Source organism: Cimex lectularius, unplaced genomic scaffold, assembly GCF_000648675.2.
Source record: "Cimex lectularius strain Harlan isolate CLEC.00 unplaced genomic scaffold, Clec_2.1 scaffold14, whole genome shotgun sequence".
Lineage (NCBI taxonomy): Eukaryota > Metazoa > Arthropoda > Insecta > Hemiptera > Cimicidae > Cimex > Cimex lectularius.
Genome location: NW_019392637.1, coordinates 917033 through 943748, shown reverse-complemented (window position 1 = coordinate 943748; position 26716 = coordinate 917033). Strand labels below are relative to the sequence as shown.

General features: G+C 39.7%; 1 protein-coding gene across 12 annotated transcripts in view; it reads left to right on the top strand.

Moving 5' to 3' along the window:
- LOC106663047 (cAMP-specific 3',5'-cyclic phosphodiesterase) overlaps window positions 1-26716 on the top strand; it is a 137663-nt gene that overhangs the window by 76150 nt on the left and 34797 nt on the right. For 3 of the 12 annotated variants that reach the window (XR_001339987.2, XM_014387555.2, XM_014387554.2), the window contains exon 2: window positions 3183-3703. The exons of 7 other annotated variants lie outside the window; for them this stretch is intronic. Coding sequence is in view for 4 of the 5 variants with exons in the window: in XM_014387555.2 (XP_014243041.1) it covers window positions 3186-3703 (518 nt within the window). In the remaining variant the exon portion in view is untranslated. Of the gene's footprint in view, window positions 1-3182; window positions 3704-10902; window positions 11004-16654; window positions 16805-23198; window positions 23405-26716 lie in introns of those variants that run through there. 2 more of the 12 variants (XM_024226908.1, XM_014387562.2) reach the window with 2 other exon arrangements.

The window sequence follows — 26716 nt, the reverse complement described above, 5'->3', positions numbered from 1 at the left end:
TGATAAAACATCTACAAAACATGGGCATCCACAACGATGATCCCATATGCAGATTATGTAATTAGGAGGAAGAAACAGCCATTCATATCATCTTCGAATGCGAAGCAACAGCTCAATGGAGATTTAACCTAACGTACGGAAAAAACTTAGGGAATCAAATTGCAGCAGCAACAGTCAATCACCTGATACTTCTAAGAAGAAGGATTGAGTCTACTGCACTGAACTAAGGAACTCGGAAGGTACTAGAAGGCTGCAGTGCCTGGGGAGTGCAAACCCCGCTTCCTAGTATCCTTCTTCACCATACCATACCATACCATACCACAGTAATTTGTTTTGCAATGATCCGGATTTCGAGCCCTTAGCTCATCATCATGTCGACAGACGTGGTTGTAGAAATCCTTCAACATGATGAGGAGGGCTCGAAATCCGGATCGTTGCAAAACAACTTACTGTGAGAAGGAACTATCTTTTTAAATGGATTGAACACCGCACTCACTCCATCATTCATCATTTCTACGTATCAGTAATTCTTCCTCCCCCCGCAAGGTCGATTTTTCAGTCAATAGTCCTGCAGAATGTCTGTAATTTGCTCCATTCGGGTTTTTTTGTTGGCTATTGAAATTGTAGGCTACATCTGCCTATGATTCAGTCGATTTTATTTGAGTCAGTAAATCAATTGTTCTGGCAGCAAGACTCGCTTTAGTCCATTCCGTTCATTATGCCATATGTTATCTTTTGAGATCTATAGGTCAATATTTCTCTATCTGCCTATTATTAAGTAGGTTTTATTTGCATCAATGAGTCAATTGTTGTATCAGAAAGTCTATTTTTTAGCCCATTCGGTTCATTGCATTGTTTGTTGTCTTTCGTGGAATTTATTTGTTAACAGCAATTCATTCATCACTCAAGTTACCCGTTGAGTCAATAAGCCAATTGTACAGTCCGCTTGTCAATTGGTCCACCATCCGTCATATTAGAGCTTCGGTAGGTACTTGAGAACTTCGTAGTCCGTAGTTGAGTCAATAAGTCAATTCTATCGACTGAACAAATGGGACGATTATCGCATAACAATAGAAAACAAATAAATTGAAAAGTGCCGTTTTGTTGTCACTTGTCCGATCCATGGTGAATGTTTATTAAAGTCGTTACCGCCGCCGGTCTGTTTTCCTATTGATTTGTTTTTTGTGGGAGTGGTTTGACGAGGGGTTGGAGGGTGAAAGTGTCGAGGAAAAATTTGTCCCAACTTCGAAACTTTGATTTTGTAATTGCAAAACTTCGCGCTGAAGTGTACATTGCTGGGCCGAAGACAAGTCAATAAATCCATTGATATTCGGCCGGGTTTGTAATGCACTTTGGAACTGATTTTACGGCCACCTCCAGTTGAGGAACACAAGTTCATCTCACTGTTCGCATTCCAATTCAACAACTCGGATTATCGCGATTATCCGTTATCTCGGGGGTTTTTTATACGGGTTTAAGTAGGTTAATCGTTCCCTCTCCGGAACGGAAAACGCCCGCAGGTGTAACAGCTCTGGATCCGCGAGGCGGGGGATTCGAGCCGTTATCAGAAAACCACTCAATGTCACTTACACAACCGTTGCGCAATTGTTCCCTCGCCAAAGCGCAATATGAACTGGTTCCCGGTATCAGTAACAAGCGAGATCCGTCGGACCCAACAACTGTCGTACAACACAACTTTTTAAAAACCAAACTGTGTCCTGTTCTCATTACCTACATTGAAACATAGCATATAGTCCTAGATACCTGATTCTACCTCCTAGCCATGAAACCTAATCTTGTTTGTCCTAGTTAAATGATATGAATCTTTACAGTTAGTCACCACTGATATTTTTAGGTGCGACCGGATAGCTGACATACCGAGGAACTAGTATCATGGACATAAAATAAACAGGAAGTTAGGTATCGTTGATCAAGAAATATGGGAGGAAGCTCTATCTGTCTAATTATGAGTATCAGGGTAGGAGCTATGTTACGTAGATCTAGAAATGTAGGAGGAAGCTATGACCTACCCACGAACGAGTATCAGGGAACTAGGAGCTAGTTTTCATATATCTAGAAACGTATATCATACATTATTCGAAAAGCACAGCTCCTTGTTTATCCTAGATTCATGTTATTATTTTCTAGGTAGGTCATAACTATCACATTTTCTAGATCCACGAAATCTAGCTCATATCCTAGATCCCTAATATTAGCCTTAACTCAAGCTGGGTTAGGTACACCCAAATTTCTAGATCAACGAAACCTAGCTCCTACCTTTTTCTTAGATCCCATTTGCCATACCTTCCTACATTTCACGATAAAAGAATCTAAACTAGTTGTTCCTAGGTCCGTGATACTAGTCCTAAGTCAGGCTCCCAAATTTCTAGGTCCGACAAGGATAGCTCGTACTATATGCAAGATAATTGGTAGTACACCCTGCCATACTTTCCTCCTAACTTTATGATTTGATGAAACCAAGTTCCTAGTTGTGGTTCCATTTTACTAATTCTAGAACCACAAAGCCTAGATGAGCCTTTTTCCTGGCTCATTGATACTAGCACCTAAGTAGGTAATACGTGCCTCCCATACCCTCCGGTTATCACACATTGAAAAACATAGCTTCTAGTTTATCATATAGAACCTTTCTTTTCTAACTTTCTAACACTTTTCAAGATTTACGTAACTTAGTTTCTAGTTCTCCGATTCTTGACCCAAGTTATGTCGTAACATTCAGTTCAATTATTAAATTCACCTTACATAGCTCCTACTTTTTCTCCTATTTTGGAGTCGGCACTTTCTAGAGCTTTGACGTTGTTGTTGAAGCAAGTAATGGCGTGTTTCTCCTGTTTGCATTTCATTTATTTTTCGTTAACCCCCTTGAAGATCCGGCACGCCATGAATTATTCTGTGCACATGATGCGCCTCCCGTCATCGATCCGAGGTAAAAACGGCCCCGGGGCCAGGTTCTTACATGCATATTGGAGATTAGGTTTTCCGACCCTCTCATGTCAGTGCGGGGGGTGGAGTAAGGGGCGGTTGATAGGATATTTCCCGAAAGGCCGAGACCCGGAAACAGTCTGTGAATATTTAATGAAACGCAGGTCCGCGGGATCGAGTATCAGACGATGGCATTGTCTTCCGGCGGGTCGAATCCGACATTATCGAGTGTTTTTTTGAAGGGGATGGAGGAGGAGGAGGAGGAGTCCCAATCGGAGCGATTGACGGTCAGGTCTTCGAGAACGGTCACCCACTCCTCCTTCACGTCGTTCGACGAGACCGTCGTAACTGGTCGAGGCACGCTGAGGAGGATGGGAGGCTCGGAGTGCGAAGACCTGCCCGGCCTCTTGCCCAACACCCTCCGACCGGCGGACAGTCCCGGGGCCAGCTCAAGGAGCATGGACTGCATACGGCAGGAGCAGAGGAGCTTCATCGAGAGGGGGAGCGAAGTGAGGAGGTTCGCAAGGTCTTTCGGCTCCAAGGGAAGCCACGAGTCGTTCGAGGAGGTCGAGAGAAAGAAGGCCGTCTTCACGAGTCCCGCCGTCCGCCTAGTTCCGTCCCACCTCTCACTCGCGCCCCCCGGCACCGAGAGGAAGCTGACCATACTCAGCCCAGGATGGGGCCCCGACCATCCCAAGATGAGGAAACCGCAGATCGCCCTGCCAAGGCTCATCCTGCCCACGCCGGACCAGCAGAGTTGGGGGTAAGGAAAGAAAAAACATCCTACTAGGATAAACTTTTTTGTATACGATAAAACAAAATGTTAAATCAATCAACGAATTGTTAACTTCTAAACACCTTCTTCCTGCAAAGAAACATAGCTCCAAATTATTCCTAGATCTTTGATGCTGTTTCCTACTTTACTAGCACACTTCAACATTGTTAAAAATGAGCTACTACTCCTTCTTAGATCCTTGATACTATACCGTTCCTGTCCTACCAACCTCCTACATTACTAGATCCACCAAACCCAGCATCTAGCAATAAGCCAGATACCCTAGCGTCATACCTTCCCTCTACCTTTCAAAATGTACGATACCTCTAGATCTTTGATACTAGTTCCGAGGACCATCATTATCACACAACATTCTTGCAACCTAGATAGAAGTTTATCCTAGATGCATGACATTAGGCCTAACCTGTCCAACCTGCCCCTCACATTTCTACAACCATGAACTATCTTCGAGCATTGCCTAGATCCTTGAATCTACCTAGCCAAACGTACCTCTCCTACCTGTCTCCTACATTTCTAGATTTACCAAACCTGTTTATCCCATCCAGCCCAGAACTGTCATACCTTCATGTTATCACACAATAGTTGAAAAAACCAAGCTCTTAGTTATTCCTAGATCTATGGTACTAGTTCGTAGGTAGGTCATACCTGCCTCCCACATTTCTAGATTTACGAGGCCTAGCTCCTAGTTTTTCTTAGATCTTTGATACTGAACTCTACCTGTCATCACTTCTAAATCTATGATACTATAGCTGCGGAGTAGTATCAAAGATCTGGGATAAACAGGAGCTAATGACCTGAATCTTAAAATTTCGCAGGAAGGTATGGCATTACTGAGGTCTAGAATCAAGAATATAGGATAATATAGAAGCTAGGTTTGGAGGATCTAGAAATGTAGGAGGCGGTAGGAAAGACAGATATGACCAGTTTCAGGGTACTAAGAGATTGGTTTCTCGAATATTATATGATAACAGGATGGTATGACCTACATAGGAACTAGTGACAAGAATCTATGAAATACTAGAAGCTAGGATTTTTGGGTTTTGAGATGCATGAGTAAAGTAGACATGTTGTATGGACCTAACCTAACTGTTGGACTGGTTAAGGTAAAGTTAGGGTAGGTCAGGTTTAGGCTCAGGTTAAGGATAGGAAGATTAGGTATGGATTTGGTTTAGGCTAATTTAGATAGAGGTAAGGATAGGTTAGGAGTAGGGACTAGCTAGGTTAAGTTTAGATTAAAGTTAGAAGATGGCGAGTCAAAGGTTAGGGACTGCTTATGTTAGGTTTATGTTAGATGGCTAGATGAGGGTTATAGGTTGGTTAAATTGTGTTAGAATTAAGATTAAGGAATGATAAATGAGGGTTAGGGACTGGCTATGTTATATTAGGGTTAAGGTTAAGAAAGGCTACTCGAGGGTCGATGGGTTAGGGTAGGGTTTAGGTCGGGTTAGGGTAAAGCTAGTTTATGGAAAGGGTTAGAGCTAGGTTAAAGAATGGGTAGGTTGAGGGCAGGCCAGGTTAATTTCGGGGATGGTTTAGAGTAGGCGCAGGTTAAAAAGAATACTAGGTTAGGGTTAGGGGTAAGGTAGAGTTATATTTAGTAGGGCTAGATGTATCTACAAATGTCGTATGAGCTTGGTTGCCCGTATATTTTATGATAGTAGGTGTTATGATAGGTAGGGTCTAGTATCAAGGATATGACATTTCGTAGGTTTTCGGTTTGGTGGATAGAGCTGTGGGAGGAAAGTATGACAGGTATGCTCTAGTATCATGGATCTAAAAATAACTACCACCTGATTTTTTTCATGTTCGGATGTTCGAGAAAGGAATGGCATAGCTTGGAGGTAGCATCAGGTATCACATACAGATGATATTAAACACAACCTATCTTTCAAGATTTACGAAATCTTCTAGTTAATCATAGATCTTTCCTGTTACACACTAATCTATCTATTCGACCTCCTGTTTTCACCCTAACCCACGGCGCAGCCGGCCGCTTGTAACAACAAGCAGACGGTTAAATATTTATAGTAAACGGCCTAGACCCCTAAACACCGTGGGCCGGGTACCGAACAATGAAAGGCGCGGAGTTTAATTGTCATAAATTGAGGGGGCGATCATTAATGATGCGATTCATTTGGAAAGGGGGAGAGGGCAATTTCCTAAATTTTTTTTCCCCATTTGACGTCAATATGTCAATTTCCTCCGGCCCGAGCCGAACGATCCCGAATCCGATCCAATGATTGATCACCGGCCATGACCCCTATGGCCGTTATTTCTCGTTAACCGTTGAAAATATGATTTATGATATCAACGTATTTTCAGTTTGTTTTGGCTTTTAATTCGTAAGCGAGGGAGAGAGGGTGGATTTTTTTTCTTCCCATCAAGAACACATATAATATAAAACAACCGACAAGTGAACATCATCGGATTCAAACATGCAAAGTGTCATTTCACTCGTTGTTCAATGCAGATCAATGATCAAGAAAAAAAGAAAGAAAGAATTTTCAGTTAAACGGAAAAGAATTAAACAAAAAGAAAAATATTCACTTTAACGTGTTTTACCGTGGGTTTTGTTTATGTAAATCTTTCATGTTCGAATTGAATGAGAAATGAATAAATGATTGTGAATATGTGACATGTAGATAAAGGACTTTAAGTCGAACATGAAACACTTGTTTTGTGCTACTCAACCTGGATTTCTCACGAATGCCTTGTAATCTTCGGTTCGAAACAACCCCCAGGGTGAAGTTTGGAAACTTTAATTGAAGGAGGGGTGCGCTTTGTCATTAAAGCCGCTCTGATTCAATATCGGATTCAGTTTGAAATCGTTGGGCCCAAGTTTCACAACCGGGCGAGCTTTCGGTATGAGAAGATAATCTTCGGAATGAGAGATAATCCGCCTTTTGTGAGAAAACCAGCGTCTTTCGCTGTCCGAAAAAGGGGAGGGGTCAAGTCCTAAGTTCTTATTTTGTAATTACGTTTAAGCTTCGACCACATTCTTAAAGCTCCTGTTGGAAAGAAGAACCCTGATCCATTGGTGTTCTCGTTCCTTTGAAGTACAGAATTTCTTAAATAAAGATTTTCCAGCCGGATCTTTTCAGTCTTCAACACTTTTCTCTGATACCCTTTTGAAACCTCGGCTTACGAAGAAACATTGAATCATCACACGTCATCATCCCCTCAAACTATAACTTGAACCCCAACGTAATATAACCCAAGCAATAATCTAACTATTACCTGGACCCTCCCTAACTTTAACCTAACCGTCTTTAATCCTCGTCTAGCTTTCCCTAACAATAATATAAGTATAACCAACCATAAACCTAACCAGTCCCTAAATTAACCCAGCCCTAGCCCATCCTTAATCCCTTCCTAGCCTTCCTTAAAGACCTTAGCCTAAACCTCACCTTACCCCGTCCCTAACCCTAACTTAACCCCTCCTATTCCATACCTAGCTCATTCATAATTTTACCTAACCTTAACTTTAACTAATTTAACCTTAACCTTACCGTTATATTTCCCTAACCTTAACCCTACTTAACCTAAACTTACACCTAACCATAACCAAACGTAGCCATAACTCTGACCAAAACCTTACCTACCTGTAAAATTTACTCTACCTAACTTAACTCTAGCATAACCTTTCCCTAATCCCAACCAACCCTAACCTCAATCCATCTTTCGACTTATCCACGTACCCCCCATTCGTTTGTCCCCGTGTTTATCTTCTTTTGAGACGGGCTTATAAGGGTGGCATGTCTCAGAATGGGCCTTTCCTTCCTTTGGCATCCTTTTCAAGACTCGTCCGAGCGAGGCTTCCAAATGCGGCCGCCAGCTAACGCATTTTCCCCTCTACCGGTCCACCTTGGTGCCGGTCCAGGATCATGTGCCAAATGGTATTTCCGACGAAATCCTCCCCCTCACTCTGAATTTTTTTCAGACGGTTTTAAAACGTACAAATTGCCTTTGATTGGGGTGAAATCCGTTTTTCCACCCTTCTTCAGGGGGTTGATGAAAAAATCCAAAGGCGAGCACCTCCCGGCCTCGCTCTTTTTCTAATGCAAATTTTGCCAAATAATCCGAGCCGGTTTTTTAAAGGATAAACACAGCTAACCGTGTAGAGATTGCCCAGGCAACAGTTGTGGGACAGGTTTTATTTATCCTCCCGGGCCCTGGACCGATTATTGTTCTCCGGCCGAAATGGTAAACAGTTTTAAATTATCCATCCTGGCAGGATTTACTGTTTTCCTCCTTTTGTTCCTTAATCCGACCCTTAAACCCGCCAGGTTTTTATGGCTATACCAGAGATTCCGTTTTGATGTTCAAAACTTTACCACCACCCCCTGAGCAATGTCACCACAAAGAGGCCTTCGACCACAATGTTGTGGGAATGCGAATTACCCGTCCTCAACCTGTCCCTCGCTTTCTCAACATTAAATAAACAATTTACAATTAACGAAGAAATAAACTAACAACAGCAATTATTTTTCTGTTTTAGGTAAGTCATGCCTGATCCAAGGCCAAGCGTTGACAAGTAAAAAAAAAAATCGAAAAAGTAAGTCAAATATGACATAAATCTCTTTAAAAACATTTAATTAACTAAACAAATAAAAAAGACACAGATAAAAAGAGAAAAAATAAAGAAAAACGTACACAGCAGCACACTCAAGGCTACACAAAGAAAAAGCTCTGCTTAAAACAATTTAAAATTTTTTTTAAAAACTACCCAAAAACCAAAAATATATATTACAGCCATCAAAAAATATATTAAAAACAAAAAAAATCCACAAAAACATCCGAAAATCCCTCCCAGAGAATTCTACCGGCCGGCCGGCGAACTAACAAAACAGGCAGACGCCCGCTAGATGGGATACGAAGTCGCAACATGGTCGCGATCGGGTCAAACCCGGGCGGTGGGGCTTTGACTGTACTTTCTCATCTATCAACGGACGCCGACTGACATGATTTCATTCTACCGACCGATCGTTTAACATCTACGAAATCCACTACTACTACTCTTATAAAATATATTTGTTAATTGGACAAAATGGTCATTCAATAATTGTCATTTACTGACTCGTTTAGGCCAATAGTCATTCATATCCTTCAAATGTTTAGCCAGACTGTCGTTTCACACAAGGCCGCGTTCAGTTGTGTCAGATATTCACATTCTTCTTTCTTTTTCTTTTTTCAGACTATCTATCACTCACGGTCTCGTTCAGATGTATTAGTCATTCACATTCTCCCTTTGTATACACATGCTTTCATTCATTGATACAAGGCATCCTATTTCGTGCATTACCCCACTTTGTTTCTAAAGACTGATATTCACCCACAGTATGCCTCTTTCAGATGTATTAGTCATTCATATTCTTCATTTATTCTGCCATTCATTCGCAAAAGGCCCCCCCACACAAGATGTGTTGGTCATTCACATTCTTCTTTGTTTTCTTTTTTCCGACTGACACGTACCCACAAAAGGCCTCTTTAAAATGTGTTAGTCTTTCACATTCTTCACTTGTTCTGACATTCATTCGCGTAAGGCCTCTTTAAGACGTGTTAGTTATTCACATTCTTTTTTCTTTTTTTCAGGTTGCCATTCACTCACACAAGACATTGTACAAGATGTGTTTTTTGGTCACATTTTTTTATTTATTTTTTGTCAGATTGCCATTCACTCACTCAACACCTCGTACAACATGTGTTAGCACATTCTTCAATACTGTTCTGTTTAACTTTCGTTTAATCAAACAAGTCCCCTTGCTCTTAGATTTGTTGTTTGTCGTTCACATTTTTCTTCTTTTTTTTGTCTGACAGACATTCACTAACACAAGGCCTCGTCCAAATTTTGACATTCCCTCACATTCTTTATTTGTTTAAAAAAAGCACTGTCATTCACTCATAAATGGTCTCTTTCTGACTGTGTCCTTCCCTAACCCACTTTATTTTGAAAGGCTGACATTCACCCACAGAAGGGTTCGTTTAAATAGGTTAGTCATTCACATTCGTCGTTTGTTTGCAAAGATTGACATTCACCTCACCTCATCCAGTTTTGGACGTAAATTATTCTTCTTTTTTACTCTCAGACGTAAAAAGGCATCGTAAAGGTGTAGTGGTTATTTAAAATCTTTCTTTCTTTGTCTTGTTTACAAAGACTGAGATTCACTCAAACAAATAATCGATGTGGTGATCATTCACATTCGCCTTTCTTTGCAAACAGTGCAATTCACTCACACAAGGGCTCGTTCAAATCTGTTGATCATTCACATTCTTCATTCTTTGCAAACACTGCAATTCACTCACACAAGGTCTCGATCAGATGTGGTGGTCACCCATATTCTCCCTTTGTTTATAAGGGTTCTCATTTACTAACACACACCGCCGTTTCGATGTGGTGGCTATTCTCATTCTCCCTTTGATTATACAGGCTCTCATTTACTAACACACACCACCGTTTCGATGTGGTGGTCATTTTCTCCCTTTCTTCATAAAAACTGGCATTCTTGAACACAAGGCCTCGTTCGGATGTGGTGGTCATTCACATTCTTCATTTGTTCGTACAGGCTCGTATTCGGTCATACATGTCCTTGTTGGAGTGTTGTTAGTCATTCACATTCTCCCGTTATCTGCAAAGTCTGCAAGATGTGGTGGTCATTCACATTTCTCTTTGTATACACGGCTCTCATTTATAATTATAAAGCCTCGTTAAGATGTGTTAGTCATTCACATTCTAAACTATAATTTATTATGTATCATTCAATTACAAAAGACCTCGATGAGATAAGTTGTTCATCATAGAGACTATGATAAAAAGGTAAGGTTGATTCGGGATGTGTTTTTCTTCCAATATCGGACGAATTTTGGTGGGAAAATGTATTGTATCTGAGTGCGCATTCTGCCGTGAGGGCTCGGGGGCGGTTTTGAGCCGGGGGCGGCAGATAGGGCCATGGTCGGCCCCCAACCCTTTGATCAATACGTGGCCGTGGGACGTGGGTTTGTTTTGATCGGACCGCGGTGTGCCTCGGGTGCCGTGCTCTTTCAACCCGTTCGCTGAGGACCGGAGCCGTCGAGGAGAAACCCGCCGCAGCCGGCTGAGGGCGTGAAGCCAGCCCCCGGCCACCCTTTCACCCCCAGCCCAATCGGACACCGGAGGGTGATGGGTTGAAGAAAAGCGGACTTTCATGGGACAAGACTGGTGCATGAGGCGATCCAGGAAGAAGAACAAGAAGGAGTGCCCTTGCGGAGGCGGACGGCTGGAAATCGCCCGGTGAGTCGACATCGGAAAAGGGACCTTTTACTCCCCTTTCGCCTTGCCCGTCCCCGCCGCCGCCCCCCGCGCCCCTTTCGCTTTCCCTTTCGCCCGACGTCATCAATCAATCGGGGTTCCCTTACTAAGGCCTGCGGGGACGTGGACGGCCGCGTGCTGAACGCTTAACACGCGGAACGCTACGCCACGGCCTCGCGGGGCGAGACGCCGCGGACCCCCGCGCCGAGGCGGAACGAGGGGGAAAAAGGCCCTGATAAGAAGGCCTAACCTAACCGCCACCCCCACTCGCCCGCCCCCGACTACTATAACCGTACAGGGTAAACATCGCCGCTTTAGTCCTAACGGTACGATTACACCCCTTCGGACTCTCGCCCTGGGTAGCTGAAAACCTCCAAAAGTACAAAAAGTACCGAGTAGGCCTGTAGTTAGGGGGGTCATTGAACCCGGCTTTGTGACCCATATTTCTCCCCCTTCCGCTAATGGTGGACCGGGATGCATAGCCAGTGTTCTGACTCATGATCATCACGAGCATACTAGAATTTTCAATATTCCAAATGATTCTTTCGGAGTCCAGCTTCATGAAATAACCAACGGAAAATTTTATTTTCAACTGTAACCCCTTATGATTAGCTATCTGTCAATATGATTCAATGATTCGTGCAGTCCAATTCAGATAGGACACTTAGTAGACATACAACCAAAAACCAGAAAATTCATGGTTTTCCAAATATATAATAGATAATCTTCACCAGAATCGTAAAAAAATTATCATTTGAACTCAAAACTATTTAATAAAATATATGTGCCAATTGGCATCTTGAAATGCGAGCAAAAATTTGTTAACAAACATACATTGATTGTGATAACGAATCAAGAGTAGAGATCATTTTGAATCATTATGCCATAGAATTGTTTATAATCAAGCTTTGACGTAAGTACAGACTAGTGAACTAAGAATCAGTTCGATTTTCACGATCATGCATAATTATGATCACGAATTATGAGAATGTATGATCACAATCGTGTAAAATAGTTATTCAAAAGTTTTTTTATGTGCAGACTGACCTATAAACAGTACCCAGTGACATTTCAAGAAATGCCAACAAAATCAAAACTTAATTTAATATTTATTTAGAAATCGTGAGATGCGGTCTGGTATGATGTAGGTTTCAGAAAAACATTTTCTTTATCGTGCCAACGTTTCGATCTTTATTGAGAACATCTTCAGGGCCTGGGATTTACAAACATTGTTTACATATAGTGTAATTGTTATATGTAAACAATTTTTGTAAATCCCAGGCCCTGAAGATGATCTCAATAAAGATCGAAACGTTGGCACGATAAAGAAAATGTTTTTCTGATACCTACATCACACCAGACCGCATCTCACGATTTCTAAATAAATATCGATTAACGGTCACTAATCACCACACACTTAATTTAATAATCATAATTCGATCATGATGTTGAATCATGAGTAGTGATTATTTTAACTCGTGATGTCGTGAAATGTCTGATTATAAAGCATACATGAAGCATTGAAATACTCGGAAAAACAATTTTCCATACAAGTTCATAGGTCATAATGATTATGGAACATCAGAATCCATGATCACAATCATGAAAAAGATTATTCGAAGTTTAAAAAAATAATGTGCAAATTGGTCTATTACAAAACAAAATGACATTTCTTGAAATGCCAGCAAAATCAAAACAATTTTATCAATTATACACTTATCATGATAGCGAGTCTTGAATAGTGACAATTTTTTTGATGTCATGAAATGTTTGATGATAAAGTTTTGACCTACAGATAGACTGGTAAACATAAAGCGTAATAAAATCAATTTTATTTTTGTAATCAAAGAATGATGATCATGAATAATCAGCATGCATGATCCAAAAAAAAGAGAGCATTCGTAGTCCTAGCTTTTTAATGCCCTAATCTCGCCATTTGCCGTAAATTATATTTCAGCAAAGTCCGGCGTTATTACTCGAAACGCCAGGACAATCTTAGCTACTGAAAATCATACTCGATCATGATAATCATTATGATACGATAATTGATCATTTTGCTCTTGCTGTAACGAAGTGTCTTAAGGTAAGAGATTTTGTCGTAACATTCTTGAAGTGCTTTGAAATATAATTTTTCTTTAAGATCCCAGGTAATCACACCAATTGAGATGCAGAAAGTAATTTAATATTACATAGTATGCAGGCCAAAAGTAATCTCGATTAATGGTCATATTCTATCATGATGACGATCATAACATTCATCATTTTAACAATCATATGTTCATGATCATGAATAATGGACATTTTTATGGATATTGGCACGATATATATTTATATAGAATACTTTGATCTACCTAGCCTACTAGTAATTCTTGGCCTAGAGCTGTATTTTTTGTCGAATCAAATATACGATCATGCTTGATCAAGATGAATCATTAATGATATCATTTTTACTCTTGTTGGTCCAAGGCAGCTTTCAGGTAACCATAGACCTATTACTGTAACACAGTATGGTATGGTAGAAAAAGATACTAGCAAGGGGTGTGCACTCCCCAGGCACTGCAGCCTTCTGGCTTATTGTACCTTCCTAGTTCCTTAGTTCAGTGCAGTAGACTCAATCCTTCTTAGAAGTATCAGGTCATTGACTGTTGCTGCTGCAATTTGATTCCCTAAGTCTTTTCCGTACGTTAGGTTAAACCTCCATTGAGCTGGTGCTTCGCATTCGAAGATGATATGAGTGGCTGTTTCCTCCTCCTAATTACATAATCTGCAAATGGGATCATCGTTGTATATACCCATGTTGTGTAGATGTTTTCTCAGATGCCAGTGACCGGTTAGTACTCCTCTGAGTTTGGCCCCTTCCAATTGCAGCAGTCCTTTGCTAGTCTCGGTGAGGGTTGTTTCACCATAAGTTTACTATTTCTAGCACTGCTAGAGTTTATACACTTCTCCTTTTGTATTGCTTGGATCCATTCTGCGATGGAGGATTCTTTGTTCTTGTTATCCCAAGAATAGGTTCGGGGCCGATGTATGGTCTTGCAGATCCTCGTAGCCAGTCTGTCTGCTTTCTCGTTACCCAAAATTCCCCTGTGCTCTGGCACCTAAGATATCATCAGGTTTCCCCTATGTTTCCCCAGGTTTTGGAGATTTTGGATGCATTCACTGATTAATTTTGATGTGAATCTTTTACATGCTAATGCTTTAATAGCTGCTTGGCTATCTGATCTTATGAGGATTTTTTTGTTGTCAGTGTAACCTCTTTTAAGGTTTTCCAGGGCACAAGCATTGATGGCATGTATTTCTGCTTGAAAGACCGAAGTGAACTTCCCTAGTGAGTTTGATTGCTCATGTTTTGGGCTTGGCCTAGTGCTGCATTTTTTGACGAATCAAATATATGATCATGCTTGATCAAGATGATTCATTAATGATAATCAGTTTTACTCATGTTGGTCCGAGGCAGCTTTCAAGTAACCTTAGACCTAGTACTGCAACACAGTGCAATGCTTGCAGAATTTAATATTAGATCATGTGTGATATGATCATTTCATTCAGCTGGCATGATTACATTCATAAAAACTGATAATTTTTTATTCTTGTTATAACCCTATTATTAATATAAAACTTTTCCTATAAAAATATAATCCCGAAAATGTTCAACTATCATATTCGATCATGGTGGTGATCATGATTTCCAATCCTTTTCCTCTAAACTATCTTGAAACCGTACTTTGGCTTCATTTCACTTTTAGCGGAAGTTTTTTCTGAAATGCATATTAAATGAAAAATTCATGTGGGATCATTATGATGATCATGAGTGTCGATCATACTTACTCATGGTGACACCAAATTTCTCTTCAATAAATGATCTCTCATGATACGCAGGCCCTTGAAAAATTTATTTAATTCTTGGCTATAGTTTACAAATCATGTGTGATCATAATGATGATCATGATAATCAGAACTCATTTACCTTGGCCGATTAAAAAACTGTTGATTTGTAGGAACCGATTGTGATCATGATTAAATATGAACTCAAATCATTTTTCATCAGTCTCTTAACTACTTTGACCTGAAAAAAGTAACCTTTTTCAAAAATGCGTGTTAAATCAAATTCGATAAATGATCATAGCTGATCGTGATCTCTGCTGTGTACAAACGTGATTTAAATAATGTACTGATCATTTTTCACTCATGTTATACTAAAGAATTTTATGTTCACGCTATGGCAAACATTGCTTGGCAAACATCTTTCTCAAACGGTAATCATAATTGTTTTCAACGTTGATACGTGATTATGATGATGGTCATGAATATTAATCTCCATTTGTTTTAGCTCAAAGTTAAGATAATTTTAGATCTATTTATCCCTACGAACTTTAAATCCTTGGAAAATACGGAATCCCGTAATAAATCATGTATGATCATGATCATATCTATGTTCAAAGATGATCGAATTCGTACCGAAAATCTACAGTAATTGAACAAAAAACTTTTAACTAATAGGTTTTTCATAGTATCAGTGGAAATTATTATAATTATTTTATAATATCATACTTTATCATGATTATGATGATGAATATTTGTCCGTTCGACTTATTTGGCCCGAAGTGGTTTGTAAGGATTATTTTACTCGACTGATTTAGCATAGTAATTTTTTTATAAAATACCTTTTAAATCAAATTCGATGAATAATCATAGGTGATCATTATGACGATCATGAATTTTAATCCATTCGACTTATTTGGCCGGAAGTGGTTTGTAAGGATTATTTTACTCGACTGATTTAGCATAGTGAATTTGTTTTTATAATACCTTTTAAATTAAAATTCGATTAATGATCATAGGTGATCATTTTGACGATCATGAATATTCACCATTTTCTCTCTGTTGTTTTTTTTTTTTTTTTTTTTTTTTTTTGAGAAAGCATGATCAAAATCATACCGAAAATTTGTAATAATTGAACAAAAAAATTTCAGCCGATGAGCTTTACAATATGAAAAACAATTATTTTAAAAGATCATACTTGATCATAATTATGATTGATGGGCCGAGCGTAAATAATAATCAGTTTGATTCATTTCGGCCAGAAGTGGCAGGTAACGATGATTTGATTATTTAGCATAGTGAACCATTTCTTGAAATAATCAAATTCTATCAATCATGATCATATCGACGATCATTCATGAAGATAATTTTTTTCTCAAGCTGAACCAAAGTGTTTTAAGATTATACTTTTACTAATTATCAATCCTATTAATGGTACTAGAATTTACGACCATGATCGTGACCGCAAGCATGATCACAATCATGGAAACTTTGTAAAAATCCAGGATGATTTTTTTTATCTCGAGTGTTCATAATTATTAATCATTGCCACACTTGCCATCCCAAAGTTTGTTATGATTAAAAACTTGTACATAATTATATCTAGTGTTGTATGGACCATTTATACCGAAATCTTGGCTACCATGGAGCATTATCGTAATGATGAATGCTGGTCCTTTTTTTTTAATACGTATTCAATCGAATTCGTCTAGTTATTATTTTTTATCTAGTGTGTATCGGCGGCTTAGTGGATTTATCACTTTGAGAGGGAATTTTTTCCAAATAATCATGATCAATCATTAATGGGCTAGGGGCCGAGTCGGCAGATGGCAGTCGGGGGTTCGGCCGGCCCAGGGGCGCATGCACCACCGCCTCCGGGGGCGGCTTTTAGTACATCGTTGTCATCCACCCGGGGCGGAGCAGATGCAGGGCCGAAATGGCGTTTAATGTCACAATCACAGGTTCTTCTTTCAAATTAAAAAAGAAAAAAGGAGCAAACTAGAATAAAACGTTTTAAAAAAAAGAAAAAGCTTTGGTGTACAAACAAAAAGCAGAAGCCTTTCTTTTATTTTTTTTCCAGTGTGCTTAGAGCTTTTCCGAACGAGAAGGCGTAGAGCATGCCGATAGATGCGCTTTGACACGTTGATCATGAATCATAATCATGCTCATCATCGCTTCATCTGTTTAACCGTCGCCTTTCACTCTATTAGAGAAACCGCTTGCTTCACACCGTATCAGATTCGCAAATCATGATCATTGTGATTTGAAAGAAATATTACGATCCGGTCGACAACAGTTGATGGAACCCAGATTCTTCTCTTCATGAATAAATTTCACAATGATCATGATCTTACCGAAGCTCATAATCGTGTTCAGATCTTTCATTAATTACTTTGTTTTTATATACACGTCTAACCTATAAAAAAAATCAATTGAATACTTGAGCCCTTTGGTTTATGATCTGAACTATGATCTATGGCGTTTAGATTTTAAATTTATAACCACACGATTAAATATACTATTGTCTGGCACTTCTATTTGGCATAGAGCTTAACTTAGAATTGAGGAGGACAATGATTATGATCTATGATCAAAACAGGCTCTATAAATTTTATAGCAGTCAGGTGTTCAAACAGTATTAATGAGACTATGATAAAAACCGCAATCGGACCTAGAGTTCAATTTAGATCTTTGTACGATCATGATCAGGATCTAGACTATGATCAAAATGGTCCCCTGATTTTAAATAGTAGTGATGTGTCTCCTAACAGTACCAATGAGACTATGATCAAAACTGCGTTCTGACCTATAAAATAACATATCTATGTAAATTACAATTAATTAAGTTTTATAGTTGAGATAAAAAAGTCAATGGCACGAGCGGGATTCGAACCCACGATCTTCGGCTAGATACGCCGCTGCTCTACCACTTGAGCTATCGTGACCTCGATCCACTCGGACACGAAGTTCCCATCTCAACCCCACCTTTTGAATTTTCCCTCCTATGTACAATCATGATTATGATTTGACCTATAATCACAACAGTTCCTTCATTTTGCATAGAAGCGAGGTGTCTTCAAACAATGCCCATGAGATTATGATAAAAACTGCAATCTGATCTTTCTATGTTAAAGATATGTTATTCATGATTATGATTTGGTCTATGATCAAAACAGGACTCTTCATTTTATATGGTAGCCAGAGTTCTCTAAACATTACCACGATGTACATGATCAAAACTGCGATTGGATCTAGAGATCAGCCTAGATTTTTGTACAGTCATGATTATGATCTGGACTATGTAAAACGGGCCTGTTTATTTTAAATAGTTGCGATGTGTCCCCAAACACATCTATGATCTGAGACTATGATCAAAACTGCAACCTGACCTATAGAATAACTTACATCCATGTACAACCATGATTATGATCTAGCCTATGATCAATACAGTCAGTTCATTTTGTATAGTAGCGAGGAGTCTCCAAACACATCTATGATCTAAGACTATGATCAAAACTGCAACCTGACCTATAGAATAACTTACATCCATGTACAATCATGATTATGATCTAACCTATGATTAACACAGTCAGTTCATTTTGTACAGTAGCGTTTAAACAATGCCTATGGGACTATGATCAAAATTACAATCTGACCTATAGAATAACTTACATCCATGTACAATCATGATTATGATCTAACCTGTGATCAACACAGTCAGTTCATTTTGTATAGTAGCGAGGAGTCTTTAAACAATGCCCATGGGACTATGATCAAAACTGCAATCTGACCTATAGAATGTATTTAATATCCATGTAAAATCATGATTATGATCTAACCTATGATCAATATAGTCAGTTCATTTTGTATAGTAGGGAGGAGTCTTTAAACAATGCCCATGGGACTATGACCAAAACTGCTATCTGACCTATAGAATGTATTTAACATCTATGTACAATCATGAATATGATCTGACCTATGATCAACCGGTCCTTTCGTTTTGTATTGATTAACCGTATTACATATAGTACCTTTAATTAAACATAGTTTTGTCCCCCATATGTCCGATTTATGATTATGATCAGGTTGAAATAACTTAAACACTAGTTAAGTCAACGACCCATTCGCCAAATTTATGATCAGGATCAAGCACTGTTTTGTAATCATAGTTTTCTAGATAATCTAAATTATCACCAGATATGATTATTATCTGACCTAGGGATTCTCTAAACAGCTGCTTTAACTTGTCAGTAAATCATAGTTTTGCCAAGAGTTTGAAAAATAAATTATGATTATGATCAGGTTTAGGACATTTCTCGACAAATATTTTTCTCTGTTGTTAGTTAATCATAGTTTCCTCAGTGGCCCATATAAGATTTGTTGATTTGTCTGCCATTTGTTAATCATAGTTATACTAATTTACGGAGGATGAGTATGAGCAAGCAAGGTGGACTACTTGGATAGTCATTAATTAAATACATTTTGGTTGACTTTGACTATCGAATCATTTTCATGATCAGGTAGAACGTGACTTGCTCGATCTTTCCAAATGTAGTTAAAGCAATAGTGATTATAATGAGGCCTAGAGGTTGCTTAATACTTTGACTGAAGCTAATTAATCATAGATTTCTTTTTAACCGTGATTATGATCAAGTTCATACATATCCGATCGCAATTTGTCTAAATATCAGGGTATATCAAATCATTATTATGATCATATACAAATTTGCTTGACCTTTTAAATCCTTCAGACTTTTGACTGTAGTCGAGCCTACATCTTCCTTAATACTATTTCGGTAGTCAATCATAGTGTTGCTAATGTAACCATAATCATGATTATAATCATTCACTGACAGTCATTATTTTTAATATCACACTTTTGCCTGTGGTCAAACATCATGGATCTTTCTTAATATTTATCGTTAGTCAATCATAGTTTTGCTAATTTACCGCCTGGTCATAAAATCATGATTATGATCATGCACTAACTGGTTTAATTTTTTTGTAATATCCGAATTTCGGCTATGATCAAGCCTTGATTCTCATTAATATATATCGTTAGTCTGTAATACGTTTGTTACTGTTCCCCCCTGGTCATAAAATCATGATTATGATCATGCACTAACCGGTTTAATTTTTTGTAATATCCGAATTTTGGCTATGATCAAGCCTTGATCCTCATTAATATATATCGTTAGTCTATAATAGGTTTGTTACTTGTTCCCAACGATCATAAAATCATGATTATGATCATGCACTAACTGGCTTAATTTTTGGTAGTATCAGACTTTTGACTATGATCAAGCCTGGATCTTCCTTAATACATGTCGTTAGTCATTCGTAGTATTGTTAATTTATTCCCCGATAATAAAATCATGATGGTCAAGATGACCGCCTATAAAAATGTACCCGAATGGCGCAGGCAAGGTTTATTTATTCATCAGGTGATGCTATCATCGTCGATCCACCGCCCCCCCTTCGTCCGTACTTTATTTCCGGGAGCGTAAATGAACTTTGCAAAGGTCCTTCGGTCAATCAAAGGGGACCGAGTCGAAAGTCAAAAGGGCGGCCTTTGGAGTGAAAGAGAGCGGAACGTGGCGGACCCATCGGTCCAGCCGGCCGTCGTCAGGGGACTACTCGGAATTGGGCCGATAGGTCAATATTTACACTGTTGATCAAACGATTAAAAAGGGTTTCGCTGGGGCGGCGGGGTGTGGCGTCGGGGGCGGTAAATATTGGCCGAGCTATTAACCTCCGAATCGAACCCCCGTCTGTGTATTTTTTAAAATTTAATTTAATTATTACGGCGATAAAAGAGGTTTTTAATTTTTAACTCTGTGCTTTGGAACAAAAAATTAAAAAGATTCCTGCCTCCGACGGGAGGCGGTGTGCCGCCCCCAACCCCCGCCGCCCGTATCGATCCCCGTCGGCGCTTTGCGTCACTTCTCCCGATTTGTATACGGTGGGTCTTCCATCCTGCGAGGGGGGCGGCCGTGGTTATATGCGGAATGACGCTTTTAAACCTCGCTGGGGGGCGGCGGGGGGCAGTGACGTACCCGCTGGGTTTAAAACGGGGCAGAGGTGCCTGTGAATCACGGCCAACAAAAACAATCGAATTGCATTTCACAAGTAAAACTAGGCCGCAAGAAAAGTGCGTCGTGATCATGATCTAGTGTGCTTCCTTAACCCATATGAACCTTGACCTTTATACAAGGACTGATCAGACGGCTGGTATTTTGTGTGAATATGGTTTGTTCTTTTACAAAAGTGAAACCTTCAAATTGCCGAAGGTATGATTGGAAGGTCTTTGATCCATGATCTGCCCCTAGGTTGGTAACATACGGCCTCAACACTCGACAAGGTATGATTGGTTAGCCTATGATCTACGATCTGATGGGGGTTTTAACGTAAGGCAACCATGAAACTCAAAAAGATATGATGGTTTCATTTGGGATCCTAACTTGTGGCAACATTGAAATTCAACAAGATATGATTGGAAGGCATATGATCGATGATCTGCCCTTAGGTTGTAACATAAGGTTCCCTTGAAACTCAACAAGGTATGATTGGAAGGTCTGTGATCCATGATTTTCCCTTAGGTTGTTGACATCTTGCAACCTTGAAACTCAACGCGGTATGATTGGAAGCTATATGATCCATGATCTTCCTTAGGTTGATAACATACGGCAACCTTGAAACTCAACGATGTATGATTGAAAGGTCTATGATCCATGATCTGCCTTAGGTTGGTAAGATGCGGCAACCTTGAAACTCAACAAGGTATGATTGGAAGGTCCATGATCTGCTTTAGGTTGTAACATACGGCAACCTTGAAACTCAACAAGGTATGATTGGAAGGTCTATGATCCATGATTTTCCCTTAGGTTGTTGACATCCTGCAACCTTGAAACTCTACGAGGTATGATTGAAAGGTCTATGATCTATGATCTGCCGTAGGTTGGTAACATGCGGCAACCTTGAAACTCAACGTGGTATGATTGAAAGGTCTATGATCTATGATCTGCCGTAGGTTGGTAACATGCGGCAACCTTGAAACTCAACGTGGTATGATTGAAAGGTCTATGATCTATGATCTGCCTTAGGTTGGTAACATGCGGCAACCTTGAAACTCAACGTGGTATGATTGAAAGGTCTATGATCTATGATCTGCCTTAGGTTGGTAACATGCGGCAACCTTGAAACTCAACGTGGTATGATTGAAAGGTCTATGATCTATGATCTGCCTTAGGTTGGTAACATGCGGCAACCTTGAAACTCAACGTGGTATGATTGAAAGGTCTATGATCCATGATATGCCTTAGGTTTGTAAGATGCGGCAATCTTGAAATTCAACAAGGTATGATTGGAAGGTCTATGATCCATGATCTGCCTTAGGTCGTTAACATAAGACTACTTGAAACTCAACAAGGTATGATTGGAAGGTCTATGATCCATGATTTTCCCTTAGGTTGGTGACATCCTGCAACCTTGAAACTCAACGCGATGATTGGAAGCTATATGATCCATGATCTTCCTTAGGTTGATAACATACGGCAGCCTTGAAACTCAACGATGTATGATTGAAAGGTCTATGATCCATGATCTGCCTTAGGATTGGAAAGTATATGATCCATGATCTGCCTTAGGTTGGTAGCATTACGATCTATGATCAATTGTACTATCTTATCTTATTGAAACAGCCATAAATTATAAAACTCCGATCACGTGTGCTCTCTTACCTTATGGAAATAATAACAACCTACTGTACATTTTCATACGTTGTTATGATCTATGATCAAGTGTACTATCCTATGTTATTGAAACAGCCATAAATACATAAACATATGATCTATAATCAGGTATGCTTTTTACATTACAGAAATAATAATAATAACTTACTGTACGTTTTGATACGAACTTGTGATCTATGATCAAGTGTACTGTCTTATCTTATTGAAACAGCCATCAATGCATAAACCTATGATCTACGATCAGGTATGCTTTCTTACCTGATAGAAATAATAAAACCTAAGTGTATATACGTGTACGTGCCTATGATCTGTCTAAGTGTACTGTACTATTTCAACTTACCGAAACAATCATGCAACTATCTATGATCATGATGATGATTTTGAATCTATTCTGGTATCCGCCTGTGATCTAAAATCTGGTATTGAAAACACATTAATTGCAACTTTACCCGTTGATCTATGGTTAAGATCCTTCTGGATTTTTGTTGGTGGGGCTTCATGTTATGATTATGATCATTGGTCCAAGTATTCTTGTTCGTAGTGTGGCATGGTAGTAAAATTTGCGACACTCTGTATATATTCGGTTTGGGGATTTTGTTTCTAGAGTACACCAAAGCTTTGTCACAGGATGATTTCGATCTTGGCGATCGCCTGGTGCGTGATGCGCCTTCGTCGGTGTCCCCTGCAGCACTCTGTACATCAACAGCAGCAGCAGCAGCAGCAGCCGCGCCGGGGCCGGCTGTCATCTGGCAAAACCCACCCGCGCACTTGCAGGATCAAACGGCCCATCGGACAAAGAAGGGCGCTAAGGTAAAAAGGGCAAAATACACAGATGGGTCCGCCTGTCCTCGCTGTGAAGACCCTTTAAAAAGGAAATCGAACCTAGTTCAAAAACTGCTACTCCTCTATGATCAAGATTTTTACTATGACCTTGTGTGTTCAAGGTCAACGTGTATACAGAACACCTGTGTCCCACTGACCCCGAATTTCACCCTCTGGCCTTGGATCATGATCTATTCATTATACTGGATCGTGTCCGTTTGAAATGACCTTGACTTCTTGACGTACGATCCCGTTTACCCCCAGGCCCGAGATTTGATTATGATCGATCATAAACGTTCACTATTTACCCCCTCCTCCATCAGACTCATTACATCCTTCGTCATGAATACCCCACCCCCCCAAACACTAAACCGTCCACGTCCCCCTATGATGTCTCTCGTTGGATATTTATGATTCGCGAGCCGTGATTCTTATTTAATTGATTACCGGCCTCTAAAATGCCGCGCGCGCGGGGGAGACGTGCTGCCATCCCTCGGCCCGATCCGCAACCCTGGAATCAATACACGGGACGTCGGCTCATTGATGGAACTCCCACTACTGGGTTCGGTTTTTTGGGTCACGGCTACTTGACCCGGGGGGCGGCCAATTTTGGAAAGAGCCGACCAAAAAAAAACATTAAAATATCAGACATTTTTTATCCGCTTAGTGTCGATTGTCAGTGTTACCTATTAGAAAAAGCTAGGAAAACTTATCAAATCCATGATCATGAGTCACTACATGATCTAGACCAAGTGGCACTATCCACCTTGACCTTGACACCTCCTCACATCCGGCCAATTTTCCCTAAAACCTCTATAGTGTAGCCATCTATGATAATGTCTGGATCATGATCATGGCCGGATAAGATCTTCTTGCCCCATTCTTAATGCTACCTCGAGCCTTCTTAATGCTAACCTTGAAGTATTCTCAGATTTGGTCAATCTTTTCTTAACCTCTATCGACAGGCATGATCATGGCTCTGAATCATGATCAATTTGTCCCTTTCGAATTTCTATCTCCTGACCTTGAATCTGGTATTTTTCAACATCATCCCAACAGAAAAACTGTCTATGTTCATAGCTCTGAATTATGATTGGATCTCGTCCAATGCTTAGTTCTTCCTCATGACCTTGAAAAATCGTAACTTGTGGTCAGCTTTCGGCATCAATCGACGAGCAGTCTATGATCATTGCAATGAATCATGAATGGATATGATCTACTTCTCCATTTACCCAATTTTCTTTCCTGATCGTGAAACTTTACCGGACATGGCAGTTTTCGACATCAGCTCTCTCAACGAGCCGTATATAAATCATGATCGGATAGGATCTCATTCCATTCCAAATTCTTCCCCTGACATTAAAACTTTTACAGTTTTCGCATGTTTCAACCTCATCTTTATCGACGAGTAGTCATGATCATTGCTCTGAATCATGATAGGATATGATCTCCTCATCCTATTCCTAATTCTTTCTCCTGACCTTCAAATAACATAACATGTGGTCAGCATTTGGCATCACATCTATCGACGAGCAGTCTATGATCATTGCCATGAATCATGAACTTCATCCCTTTCCCCAATTCTGCCTCATGACAATGAAAATACCCCTGATCTGGCATGTTGCAACCTCATCTCTATCGAAGAGCAGTCATGATCATTGCGATGAATCATGATCGGATGTGATCAGCTTCTCCTTTTACTCCATTCTCACGCCTGTTCTTCAAACATTTCCTGATCTGCAGTTTTCGACATCAGCTCTTCTAATGAGCTGTAATGATTGTGGCCTTTACCAACTTCTATCTCATGACCTTAAAATATCATAACATGGGTTCACCTTCCGGCATCATATCTATCGACGAGCAGTCTATGATCATGGATCTGAATCATGATTGGATATGATCTCCTCGTCTCATTCCTAATTCTTCCTCCCGGCTTACAACTTCCTCAGATCTGTGCACTTTTTAATTAACATTTTTATATGACCAATCTGTGATCATGATGTCTGAATCATGATGAGACATGATCGTACTTGTCTAAGTCATAACACTACTTCGTGATCTGAAACATCCTTAGATCCGGGTAACATAAAAATAATACGATACGCCCATGAACATGGCTAAGAATCATGATCAGTTATGATTTTAACTTTAGGTAATGATCTTGTTACTACTGGATATGATCGTTCTATTACGTTTTTTATTCTGCATCATGGACTTCAAACCATATCTAAAGTCCGCATATCTACTGCGCATCGAACCGTCCTCTTAATTATAACCTGCCTTCATTGTATTACACAGTCGAACTAGTGACCTTGAATCATGTTCGGTTATAACCTTCCTTCTATATAACCTCCATTTTCTACACAGTATCTCATAAAGTTGAATCACGTCCGGTAATAACATTACTTTTTTGCAACCTTCATTATTGTATACATTTTGACCTTGAATCATGTTCGGTAATAACCTTCTCTCTAGGCTCAATCATTCAATAAAGTTGGACGTCGTGACCTCGTATGATGTTCGGTTGAAACCTTCCTTCTATATAACCTTCATTGTTCTACAACCGATCTTCTTGTTGGATCACTTGAGGTTGAACCATGGGCGGCAGTAACCTTCCTTTTTAGTAACATTCGTTGTTCTATACAGTTCGACCAACTGAGGTTGAATCACGTTCGGCAATAACCTTCCTTCTTTGCAACCTTCATTGTTCTACACAGTTGGACCACCTGAATTCCTACCATGTTCTGCAATAGCCTTTCTTCTTTGCAACCTTCATTGTTCTACACAGTTGGACCTCCTGAATTCCTACCATGTTCTGCAATAACCTTTCTTCTTTGCAATTTTCATTGTTCTACACAGTTGGACCATGTGCCAACATTCCTTCTTGGTATATTCATTGTTCTACACTGTCGGACTACCTGAGTTCGAACCATGTGCAGCAATAGCCTTCCTTCTTGGTAACTTTCATTATTCTACACAGTTGGACCACCTGAGGTTGAACCATGTTCGGCAATAATCTTTCTTCTTTGTAACCTTCATTCTTCTACACAGTTGGGCCACCTGAGTTCGAACCATGTTCTGCAATAACCTTTCTTCTTTGCAACTTTCATTATTCTACACAGGTAGATCACCTGAGTTCGAACCATGTGCGGCAATTAACTTCCTTCTTTCCAACCTTCATTTTTGTGCATAGTTGTGTCAACTTATGTTCAACCATGACCACAGATGCACAACGTCACCACTTCCTCTAAGTCCATCCCACTTACGGGCTTACGACATTGAACACAGTTCACTGATGGA